The 13,559-nt window shown below is 41.7% G+C and overlaps 1 protein-coding gene across 1 annotated transcript in view; it reads left to right on the top strand.

The window, feature by feature from the left end:
- Positions 1-5,876: 5,876 nt before the first annotated feature.
- Positions 5,877-13,559, top strand: part of LOC306925011 (aromatic-L-amino-acid decarboxylase-like) — a gene marked incomplete at both ends in the record, with an annotated part of 84,847 nt that continues 77,164 nt past the window's right edge. Inside the window, 4 exons of the mRNA XM_079503690.1 lie at positions 5,877-5,912; positions 6,641-6,707; positions 6,888-6,982; positions 7,497-7,564. Of these exons, the coding sequence (XP_079359816.1) occupies positions 5,877-5,912; positions 6,641-6,707; positions 6,888-6,982; positions 7,497-7,564 (266 nt within the window). The remainder of the gene's footprint in view (positions 5,913-6,640; positions 6,708-6,887; positions 6,983-7,496; positions 7,565-13,559) is intronic.

Below are 13,559 nucleotides of genomic sequence, written 5' to 3' on the forward strand. Positions count from 1 at the left end.
CAAATTAGAATACTTCCCATTATTCAAAAACTATAATTTTATTGTTTTGGGAACACTTTTGTCAACTCCGTCAGATACATGTCAACTCCGTCAGACACAAAACCTGATGGAGTTGACGTCTGACGGAGTTGACAAAATGGCATTTGTTTTCATCTTAACCCTCTGTAGTACAATTTATCCATTTAGTTTTTTCTTCAGTTGTTAGCTAAACCTAACCCTAAACTAAAATACTAGGGCCGGGACTTTAACGCGTTAATTGAGATTAATTAACTACAGAAAAATTAACGCGTTAAAAAAATTAACGCATTTAATCGCACCTTTTTTTTCACGGCGGAACGTTTCTCACTGGGCGCATTTCTAGTACTGAATAGGCTCTGCATGCCTTGCACTGCTTGCAGGGGGAGGAGCAGCCCCCCCCCCTGCATGCCTTGCACTGCTTGCAGGGGGAGGAGCAGCCCCCCCCCCCCTCGCAGCAGCAGCAGACCAGCAGTCCATTTTCACTCTACACTACAGCTCCGTCAGACAACAACACCACCCAAACGAGAAACGAATCGAATGAAGAAGCCGCTTATATCGCTTTTGCTCCGTGGATGGGGCATTTAGATTTAAAAGCTATCGGATGGAAGCGTGGATAGCAGCATGGTTGTGTGCAATGTAAAGGATCCATAAGCCATATGACCAATGTTAGCTCCATGCTAGCTGCTTCAGCTTAGCATGTCTCGCACTGAGTAGAGGCTTGCAGAGGCTCGCAGAGATTTCACCACAGCACGAAGCTGTCAAGCTGTCCTCGATGCGAAACATACTGAAGCAGCAAGTGTGAAAGTCCGTGGTCAGACAATGTTCTGCCCCAACCCCATGTGAAATGCATTCCCCAGCTAGTTCATTCCACCGTTTTTTATTTTATTCCTTTGTCTAAGTGTTTCCCCCCTAATAATGCCCCACCATGCAAAGCACATTTGAGTATTCATAGACACTTTATATAGGCACTTGCTGCACTTGTTTATCTGTTGAAAAAAAAGTTGTATTGCTTAAAGGGGAATACCACTCATTTTCAACATTTTTCTATGGAGTTGTGTGGAAAACTGGAAATAATAAAAAGTCACCTCATTTTGTGTTGCCTAGAACTGGAGGTCTGACAAAAAACAGTAACAATATGAAGTACAGCTTTGTGATGTCACTGAGATGTACTTGTTACTGTCACTGATTTTTTTTCAGACCTCCAGTTCTAGGCAACACAGAATGGGGTGACCTTTTTATTATTTATTATTATTAACAGCTCTAAGGTATATTAATGACAGTAAAATGTTGAAAATTAGTGGTATCATGTAGTCACTATTCATTGATTCACTAGTATACCAAAATCCATTTGAAAAAATAGCTTTCTCACTGTTCTCGGGTCAAATAATGATATGCGATTAAAATGCGATTAATCGAGATTAATTAACTACAAAGCCTCTGATTAATTAGATTAAAAATTTTAATCGAGTCCCAGCTCTATAAAATACTAAACATTATTTTGGAATTCTTAACAAAGATCATAATAATGGCCTGACGGAGTTGACATGTAAAAGCTGTGACCACATTGATATCAACATTGTTTGTTTAAAATATCAAACAATTGAATGCTTGTCAGACCAGGTGCTCCACTGTTGCAACAAATATAAACAGGACTTGGAAAAGGAGTCTTCAGGCTAAATCTGTCGACAATATTTTCTGATTAATTTAAGACTTTCAAAAAACCTGACGGAGTTGACGGAGACGTGGGACACACATTTGATATGAGATATTTAATTTCAAATATAAATTAAAATTAACTGTGTATATTGTTTGCTATGTTGTTGACAATCTACTTTCATTTAGTATGTATATTTATGTGATTGTGACAGTATTAGACACTTTTTTGGCAGTTTGAAATTGTGACAACTTGCTGGGGACAGGCTAAATACAGGCCTTTTTGGGTACAGTGCCTGCTTTTAACTAATTTAGATGGCATATGAAAAAATATATAATGAAATGAATGGCATAATAATACACAACTGTATTACATTTAACTTTGCAAGTGCTTTTATTTTTATTTTTATGCTTTTATTTTTAACATAAATAAGGCTCTTATGTGTGGGACATGTTTTTTCCACTTTTGTCCCTCATCTCAAGAATGAGTGAACTATTTACTGTATAGATACAAATGCTTTTGGAAACAAATCTGTTACATGTGTCACAACAACATCCCCCAGGCAAATATTTGGAATGATGACCATGACTATGAATACCAGTGTGCTTTAAATCATCACTTCATAACAAGTGTTGATGGTGACAAAAGTATGTTTGAGTGATTAAACATAAAAAATAAACAAAATAAACACTATCAATAGATGCTGTGTCATTATAATAATAATTAATCAAACTGTTCAATCATTTCATGGTTATGACAAAAAGGAAACAGTACAGAACAGCGCTGAAGGTAAATAAAAGAAATAAAGAAATTTCAAGTAATCACTCACATCCAGATAAATAAATACATTTAGCTGAAACAATACTTAAAATGATTGAGTCATTGCATTTTAGTTAAATAATGGTGACTGTGCACAGAGTATCAATATAGTGTGGCTGTTATGTATCTCAAATGATTGATATAGCTTAAGACAACCCTCAAAATAAAATGATGGCTCTTATTAATGTGGCATCACAGGTAAATACATCTCTACATATCTCTCTACGTTGGATAAAAAATAAAAACAAAACAAAAACAAAAACCAGCAAATGAACAATGAATAGACGCAGATCTAGTCCTGGAAAGTAATCTGGCAATATGAATGTGAAATGGTGTTTATCATTGCAGGAAAGTTATTCCTTGTGCAGACTATTGTAATTTGTTGTCTGAGAAACCAGTTCTCAAGATAGTCAAGGGAGGTCATTCTTGGGGTTGAAATCATATATCGGGATACCACTTTTATGAGAAATTGCAGAACATATCAGGCCTGCTTGGAGCATTAATTACAAATGTTACTGAATGTATGATACACTTTTTAGGCACTGTACAAATAGTGTCATTGAGCCACGCATGATCTATTTGAAAGACCTTATTGTCAACAGGAAATCAACTATCTTGTCTCTAAATTGTTAAACCACACCTCAGTTCACAATTCTTCAGAAAGTTATAGTCCTAAAAAGTTAATTGAGACAGAATAACAGATTTGAGTTTGTACACTTTGAGCTTGTGTAGTTGGGTAAGAGTGTCCCTTATACTACAAGGGCATGCTAGTGGTTCTACCTCCTTGTGCTATGGTGAAGGGAAATATGCCAAATAATGACAAAATATCCTGAATTATCTTATCATTGTCTTGCAACAAATAGCACCACACTTACTGTAGATTGACGGGTAGCTACACAGGGCCAGTGGATCATCTGAGGAGGGTATGCGCGTGACATCATCATCAAACCAGGAAGTTATGCGGGAACGCCTACTGAGTGGCAGAAAACTACTTCTGGCCTTGACAGCCCATGCATCCAGACAGAAAAGTCCAATATGATTGCATTAAACGACGTTAAGCAACGTTAAACTCACTTTGCCACTCAATTTGCTATTCACTTTATGCATGCGCATACCCTCTATACACTGGAGTGACTAGACCGACAGCTAGATATGCTTGAAGAGGCGGACGGAGGCAGCAGTTTGTTAAGGCTTTTAACTCTTCTCCAAGACAGCTCAACCCGGATAGTGAAGCTGAGACATGATGCAACGAAAAGAAAGCACTAATTAAATGATACCCATTGAGAAATACGTCCGAAAATAAACCGCTAGAAACAAATCTACAGATCTACAGCAGTAGACCGTAGGCTATGTCACTTTACATGACATTACTGCAAATGCAATTTGCAATTTTAACCTACTTTAGAATGACACTGCACATAACTGAAATGGATTGAGATGAACTTTAAGATTAATAACTATGCCACATATGACTTGACAGTGTTAATGTTAACCAGGCATAAAACTGAAGCATAATAAATCACAGGGCAAAAGGGTGCTAGCTTTAGCATTAGTTTAGCATGAACAAACCCTCATGGCAATGAGGAAACCTCAACACTACATGGTTACAAAAGCACCAAACCTATATCAAGATTGCAAGTAAGGTAGTTACCTCACAGACAACACTTTCCAAAGCACATATAGAAAGTATTTTAAGGAATACTTTGGTAAGCAGAGTGTGACTGAAGTCTTGCTCCAAAATGAATGAAACTGCTAGGAGACACAAACAGTCAGCTGAGTTGCCAGATCTTGAGAAAGAAAGCAACCAGGTGTAGAACCATCCTGTACCCGACTAGGACTCGCCATGTGACAACTTAACTTACAATATATACCCTAATGACTACGACGACTTTGAAACAATACAGTTCATTGGCCAAGGTCATTTGGATCCATGACAGAACACCAGAACCGAACAATTTGACTACAGAAAACAAGCCCAACGTTGCTTATAAAAGCGGACGTGGCAACCACTGCACATGAGTTGAGGACCCATCACTGAATGGGAGAAACACTGCACCTGGGCTGACTTGGCAAAACATTAGCAAAATGAAAACTTGGCTATAGAACACATACCATGTTACAATAGAAGCTGCAGCACTGACTGCGCATCTGGCTTAATTACCAAAACGGGCTATTATGAAGCTTGTTGAAGCCACATAGTAGAACTCAGCAGCATTAGCAGAATCCTATCAAACTCAATATTTTGCATACAACCTGCAGGCCCTTATCACAGCAAGGACAGTAGCTGAGAAGCATAATTTAAGCAGAAGTAGCTGCACACACGGACAGCAATAGCAGCAACAACCACGAGGAACAAAAACATCACATACAACCAGGGACCTATGCAGAGGAAGGCAGGAAGAGCATGCAGACTGGTGAGCTTAAGTAGCCCGCCCAATTGGTCAGCTGACTGCCGCATCAGCGAATGACATGAGGGTCTTGCACACACTGAATACACCCACATAGTAATGCAGCATGTTAACCCCTTGAGTATAGTATGCGCCTTGAGCATGGCATTAACTCCCTTGAGTGTGACTGACTGAACTAACTCCGCAAGCTACGTCTCATTAATAGTAATATAGTGACATCACATTATCAGCCACTCCACTAACCCCTCCCCCTTTATCATACAACTACAGCTGTGGGTGCGGCTTCAGTTCAGGTAGATCACCACCCATCACCACCCACCTGGCAAACCAGGCATACTTAATGAACTGGTGGGCGTGTCCACATAAAAGCATGATTTTAACAAATACTGTACACTTTTTGGAAAAAGTTCTTCCTCTTTATATTATAATATTATAAACTAGAATTTCGTGTGCTGAGGTAGGATGAGCCACCCGTTTCGACTGGTATCAATGGACAAGACCGCAGTTATCATTTAGGATCAGCACGACTTTTTCGGACGAGTATGGGCATGCTCTGCCGACCCAACGGCTCAGTCAGTAGTTCTCCGTGAATATTTCGCTTGATAATCACTGATGTCCTGACGGAGGCGCGCCGTGTCTGGTGGCCTTGAGCTACGTGAGGCACCGCCAAGCGAGGCGCTAGCCGAGCGAGTCGCCGTGCCGAGCGTTGCGAAGGCCACCAGACCCGACTCAGCGCTGTCCAAGTTACGTCCCGATAGGCAGAGAATAGTATATATTAGTAGCTCCTAGTTTCCATGCCCCGACAATAGTTGGAAATGACACGTCCACCAGGGGGAAACCTTGACCAGGACATCAGTGATTATCAAGCGAAATACTCACGGAGAACTACCGAGCATGCCCATACTCGTCCGAAAAAGTCGTGCTGATCCTAAATGATAACTGCGGTCTAGTCGGGTGATATCGGTCGAATCCGCTAGATGAGCTGGTGTACCGTGTGGAGCAGAGGCAGCGAGGTTGGACATTGAGGGGTTGGAAATCATCCCGGTCGCGTGGTTCATGTAGCGCGTGTGTCACTGTGAAGGCCGTAGACTACAATGCGCCATTGGACTGGCCCCATGAAGTGAACGGGGTTGGTGTAACTCGGCAAAGTGGTGACGATTTTGACGTCACAGCAAACAGGCTGGTGGTCTTGCGCAAGAATGTGTTCTTTCATAGAAATGGGTATTGTACTGTAAATATGACAGTTGCATGGATGCAAAGTAGTGCGTGATGTCTGGACAGGCATGCTGTTGGTGTTGTGCATGGTTAGATGTGTGCAAACGGTGTGGTTTGGTAGGAGAAGGCGGACAAAGGATGGGGTGTTGCGCTGGCTATTAGTGTGGCAGGAGGATACCTGATGATCTTGTTTTAGGGTGGAAGGGTGTTTGTTTTAAAAACAGCATTGACAATGAAGAGAAATTCATGTTTGTTTTGACACAGTTTGTTTTACATCATCATTACATCACCTAATTATCAACAAACAATGAATTAACATTGACATTGTTCTTTATTTCAGAAGTTTCTATCCTGAAAAAATAATTGTTCTATAAGTGAATAGACATGGATTAGATAACCATTGAATAAAGTAACAGTACATTTAGTAGAAAAGAAAACATTTGAAAGAAAAAGGCAAAATACCTTCTTTTTGAAGGTGACAATGAGTGACAAAGCATTTCCTGATTAATATGTTTTTATTTTTCAGTTCTGTGCATGTCTCGGCACAACTAATTCATGTGCTTTTGATCACATCACTGAACTTGGGCCCATATGTGAGTATAGAATTTACAGAAAGCTACAGACAGAATGAAAGCATGTGAAAAATATTGTAATAATACAATATTACCGTATTGTACCAATGTCTGCTTCTGTACTAGAGGGGAAAAGGTTCTTAGGTTCTTAGCAACATTTTACTATTGTTCCTTAACTGGGTTGTCCTTTATCTATTCCAGGTAATTCAGAGACAATCTGGATGCATATTGATGCAGCATACGCTGGGAGTGCATTCATCTGTCCTGAATTCAGACATTTACTGAACGGTGTTGAGGTGAGAAAATGCAAAAATCATTCTGGAGAAAGTAGGCTACATACAGTAATAGTACATGATATTAGTGATCCACAAATATATATGGACTTCTTAGAATTTATCTTTACCTCTTCTACGCATCTCTGCAAACACCCTTTCTAGTCCGGAATGGTGCGACTCTGTGAGGCCTTGCGCCTTGCAAGCCTCGCAGGCCTCGCGTCTTGCGAGGCCTCGCGACTCTGCGAGGCCTCGCGACTCTGCAAGGCCTTGTGCCTTGCCTCGCGCCTTGCGAGCCTCGCGGTTCTCGCGTCTCGCGACTCTATGAGGCCTCGCGTCTTGCGAGCCTCGCGACTCTGCGAGGCCTTGCGCCATTATAACACCCGCTGCCTGGGTGTGAACTATGAAGAACTCTAGTTACTTACCTCATGCTGGTCGTTTGAATAATTAATCCAAGGTTTGTTTGTCTGGACTTCTTATTGTTGAATGTAACAAAAGAGCTTCATAAATGATTGGTTGCTTTGTCTTGTATTTGAAGTTTGCAGACTCTTTCAACTTCAACGCCCATAAATGGCTTTTAGTCAACTTTGACTGCTCAACTATGTGGTAAGTTGTCTACCTATCACACAGTAAGCTTGAAAATGTCTGGTTCTCTTTCGAAATAAACTCTTGTAGGACCATATTACCTCATGGAGGTCTTATTATGTACAATTGTACATGGTTGCTATGCTGTGTCTGGAAGCCAGGGACCCGTATGGGCTCAAATTGATGCCAATATTATTTTGTATTTGTAAATAATTAATTAGCCAATTTGTCATTGACTGGTTGTTTTAATACAAGATATTGTATACCTAAACTTAGGTAGGAAACCCGTTTTAACAAACATGGCAACCCCGGTTGCTATGCAGACCTATGGAGCTTTTTTATTGTGTATAGTGGAAAAGGCCTCGCGTGATTGGCTCTTAGCCCAGGAAGCGAGCATCCGTAGAAAAAATCTGAGCATCAGAACCAATTTGTACTTGAGCTACTATTTGAGTTGTGCCATTTTTTCTGTTTGTTTGCAAGTTCAAACACAAAGCAAAATATGAATTACGAGTGCACAAATTGTTTTCATGAATACAGTACACATTCTTTTACCAGTGAACTTTTTTTTTTTTTTTACAAATACAAAATAATATTGCCATCAATTTGAGCCCATAGACGTGCCCAGACATTTTAGGGGGCAGGAGCTCAATAAATAAAAGGCCACTCACCCCACTGACACCGGGTTCCGACAGTCCTACAGTCGTGAGTCCGACACCCTACCCAAAACCCAACCCTAAACCTAACCTCACAGGAAGCAACGTCTTAGTTTTAACCTGCCACAGGTTAGTTGTAACCTGCCGCACATGTCTGGAGCCACGGTGAGTTTTAACCCGGCCACGGGTTAGTTGTAACCGGCCACGCATGTCGGGAGCGACAGTGTTGTCGGACTAATGCCTGTCGGACTGTTAGTATGTCTGGGTGCAGCTGCACCTAACCTTAACCCATGTCTAACCAATGACTAGTCTAAACTAAGTATGCACCCCAGTATGTCTAACAAAAGTATGTACCCCCTGACACTGTATGCCCAACCTGACGTTGTCAACTCGCCCGCCATTCAAAATAACACATTCATAACATGGTATCTGTTTGTATAATGACAATACACTATTCTATAAACAGATAGAAAGCTGAAATTTTACTATTCATAAAATTACAGATTTGCAGTCCTACTCTGACATGCCTTATACATATGCCACCTGAATTGTCGGCAGTGCTCAGCACAAAGCCAACATAAACACGGCACTCGGTTACAACGCAAATCAAAACTTGTCCCCCTCCCCCCATATACAGTATATCACACAGTATTACTGACTGTGTATATGATAAGGCTGGCTCGTTCTCAATATAATGTAAGCAGACACCAGACAGATCATATACCTATTAGCATAGCACATACAAATCCACAATAGCAATTAGAGAACAAAATGTGTAAAATGAGAGAAGAGAAGTACGCTCTAAGCAGCCAAACGGGCCGGCACAATTATTTCAATGGTATTGTTGTTGTTGTTTTCTTGTCCACAGGGTGAAGAGGAGATCTGACATCATTGGGGCCATTGGGAGTCATGTATGTAGTGTTATTATTTTTAACATTACCATTTAAGCTAAGCTAATACATCCCATCATTAGTAATTTGTTAACAATAGATCGAATGGGTATAGATGGATGAAGGATGCCTTATAATTTATATGAACTACTGTATATGTCTTTAGCGCTATTATTTGTATTAAACAGCTGCAAGTGCAACTCGCCATGTGTATACTGAGCAGTATACTGTACAGCTGGAGAGAGAGAAAGGAGATGGGTGGGGGGGGGGGGGCAGAAAGTTAAGACAGATAATGAATCAGTGGATCTGCACATCACATCATCTTAGTCAACCTTACAATCCTGCCACCTGAAGTTAAGCTCACTGACAAGTCAGATTCTGAGATAAATTAGTTTTAAAGCTACAGTCCGTAGGTCCGTTGGCATGGCATGGCATGGCATATGTTGGATGATTGTATATTAATAACCATAACCATAATCTGTATACAGGCCTATATTGTTAATCAAATCTACACCGTACAGCCAGATGGTGTATGAGAGTGTGACATGTCAAATAAATAAATTAAATAAACGCAGTATTGAAGTTCACATTATAATGAGCAGGCAAATATATAAAGCAAGCAAAGACTAAAATAAACAGAATACATGCAATACATCAATCATAATGGCTAAGAAAACACATTTCAGGTTTCAACTGCTAATGTCACAGCAATTTGCATGACACCCATAATATTTAAAACTGTTTGAGAATGTTGATGTTGATGATACATTCAGAAAAATGGAAGGGGTATCAACCTATTTTTTTTGCCTACCATAAGGATTTTTTTTGTATGTGATGAAAATAAACGATAGCATAAAAATTTGCTCAAATGGACAGATTTAATTGTTGATTGATCTATGATGAATATGAATATTTATTTAAGCTTTGCATGTGTGACTAAATCCTTATCTCTCTCTTCACAGGTGTGATCACAGATTATAGGGTAAGAGGAATGATAATAATTTATTAGTTTACTCCAATACATTTAATGCCAGAATATGTTGAGACTGTGTTATGACCATTTGTCTATAGTAACATAGGCCTAAATACGGAAGAACGACAACTGAAGTAAAAACTGAAATGTTTTATGATCTCAGTAGCAGCAGTTTTAGCATGAGGTTGTCACATAAGGTTGACTCAGTCACTCCAGGGTGAAGGTTTACAATAAATCCTATACTAAATCCCTAACCTGACATTTTTAGCCAGAAAGAAACAACAAAAAGACTATAGTGAACCTACTTACTGTTGTAATCTAAATACTGGACCCTCGTCTGGTTTGACAGACAGGTAGTGTGTGCAGGCTGGGTGGTGTGTGATATGGGAAGCCGTTTAGGCCATAAATGCATAGTCAACTCGCACATACATGTATACTTCTCTTGCACATACATATATATTGGTACTTCACTTGCACATACATGCATATCTCACATACACATACATGCATACTTCACTTGCACATACATACATTTAGGTACTTCACTTGCACATACATATATATTTCATTTACACATACATACATACTTCATTCGCACATATATAAATACTTCACTTGCACATACATACATACTTCATTCGCACATACATACATACTTCATTCGCACATACATACTTCATTCACACATATATAAATACTTCACTTGTACATACATACATACTTCACTTGTACATACATACATACTTCATTCGCACATACATACATACTTCACTTGTACATACATACATACTTCATTCGCACATATATAAATACTTCACTTGTACATACATACATACTTCATTCACACATAAATACTTCACTTGCACATACATAGGACTGCATGTATACGTGTGCGTGCGTGCGTGCATGCGTGTGTGTGCGTGCGTGTGTGTCTGTGTGTGTGTGTGTGAGAGTATGAATGTATATGCACAACAGTATTTTTATAACAGGAAGGCAATTCCTTTAACAGGAAGCTCGCAAGATGGTCACATAATTCAGTTAGGACACAATTTTTGCCATAACACCGCCCACGCTGCGACAAGAGTGTCTGTCTGGCTGACCTTTCATTTCTCAACCGTTTTCGACAGCGGTGGGTTCGTTGGAATCGTGTCGCCCCCCTGGGGGCGTTTTGGGGGGTCTCAAGGTTCGGGGACCCCTAGGGACCCCCAGGGACCCCCCAGGGACCCCCACATGGTAACTCTTTCATTTCTCAACCGTTTTGGACAGGGGTGGGTTTGTTGGAATCGTGTCACCCCCCTGGGGGCGTTTTTGGGGGTCTCAAGGTTCGCGGACCCCTAGGGACCCCCCAGGAACCCCCACATGGTAACTCTTTCATTTCTCAACCGTTTTGGATGGTGGTGGGTTCGTTGGAATCGTGTCGCCACCCTGAGTGCGTTTTTGGGGTTTTGGAGGTTCGGGGACCCCTGGCGAACCCCAGGGACCCCCACATGGTAACTCTTTCATTTCTCAACCGTTTTGGATGGTGGTGGGTTCGTTGGAATCGTGTCGCCCCCCTGAGTGCGTTTTTGGGGTTTTGGAGGTTCGGGGACCCCTGGCGAACCCCAGGGACCCCCACATGGTAACTCTGTCATTTCTCAACCGTTTTCGACAGGGGTGGGTTCGTTGGAATTGTGTCGCCCCCTGGGGGCGTTTTGGGGAGTCTCAAGGTTCGGGGACCCCTAGGGACCCCCAGGGACCCCCCAGGGACCCCCACATGGTAACTCTTTAATTTCTCAACCGTTTTGGACAGGGGTGGGTTTGTTGGAATCGTGTCACCCCCCTGGGGGCGTTTTTGGGGGTCTCAAGGTTCGCGGACCCCTAGGGACCCCCAGGGACCCCCACATGGTAACTCTTTCATTTCTCAACCGTTTTGGATGGTGGTGGGTTCGTTGGAATCGTGTTGCCCCCCTGAGTGCGTTTTGGGGGTTTTGGAGGTTCGGGGACCCCTGGCGAACCCCAGGGACCCCCACATGGTAACTCTGTCATTTCTCAACTGTTTTCGACAGGGGTGGGTTCGTTGGAATCGTGTCGCCCCCCTGGGGTGTTTTGGGGGGTCTCAAGGTTTGGGGACCCCTGGGGACCCCCAGGGACCCCCCAGGGACCCTCACAGGGTAACTGTCATTTCTCAACCGTTTTGGACGGGGGTGGGTTCATTGGAATCGTGTCGCCCCCTGGGGGTGTCTTTGGGGTTCTCAAGGTTCTCAAGGTACCTATGTAGACTCACTATTTGACGCTGCATCCAATGCACATATTGCTGTTGCTGTGCGACGTCTAGAAAGTGGTGAAATAGCAGACGGAAGGGGAAACACAGTATAGTATAAAAATTTACTTATCTAGACTTACTTTTCGACGCTGAATCCAGATATCATAATGTCGAGTAGCCTGATTATCAGACTGTCGCTTTCTTGAAGCTTCAGTCCACTCAGAGAGTGGGCGGGGTCTTTGGGCTGGATCCAGGCTAAATGTCGAGGCTGTCCGATCCCAGGAAAGTGGTCAAAAATGGCACCAAGGTTTTGTAAAAGTGTCACAAATGCACCCAGAAACGATATATTTCCAATGTTTTAAAATAATCAAGGGGTATGTATCCCCACTTACTTTTTCGACCCGATTCCAACGGTGGTGGTCTTATCTCTCTACGATGTCAGGAAGTGGGTGTAAACGCCTCCTATCGGTCCCTTGCCCTCGAAACACGTCTGGAAAAAAGTGAGACCATTTTCGGACTCAGCACGACAAGCTGAACACGCTGATATGTGTTTCCCAGCACACGGACTTACGGTTCTCTTAATTGGCTAGCGTTAGGGTTAGTTTTCAACGCTTTCAAATCGTCAGAGATGAAAGTCAAGATTACCCAAAGAGGGCATGCCATTGAAAACGTTGAGAAAGCATATACATTGGCTCTACAGAAGCCCCGTACAGAACTGTTGACAAAAACAAAGAGAAAAGAAAAAAAGTTGTCACCACATATTCTCCTCACTCTCGTGAGATAAAGGCTATGTTCAAAAAGCACTGGCACATTTTAACCTCTGACCCTGAATTATTGGCATTATTTAAGTACCCTCCCTTGTTTTCTTTTAAACGAGGAAAAAATGTAAAAGACCAACTTGTACATTCTGACTTTCAGTCCCCTAAGGTTTCACTTAGACAGACCTTATTGAGTCCTCTGCCACAGGGCAATTATCCATGTGGCCATTGTGCCCAGTGTGGCAATACACACAAGACGTCCTCTTTTAATCACCCCCATACTGGCAAGAAGTTTAAGATTAACAGCATTATAACTTGTGTCTCAACCCATGTGGTATACATGATCAAATGTCCCTGTGGTTTAGCATATATTGGGAAAACTACAGTTAAAACAGAGAGCTATCGATGAGACGAACGCGCCAATATGTGTCTCCCCGCGCACGGACGTGTGGTTCTCAAAATTAGGGTTAGCATTTCACCATTCAATACACTAAACGTTA

This window comes from Electrona antarctica, assembly GCF_951216825.1.
Source record: "Electrona antarctica genome assembly, chromosome: 6".
In the NCBI taxonomy this organism is placed as follows: Eukaryota; Metazoa; Chordata; class Actinopteri; order Myctophiformes; family Myctophidae; genus Electrona; species Electrona antarctica.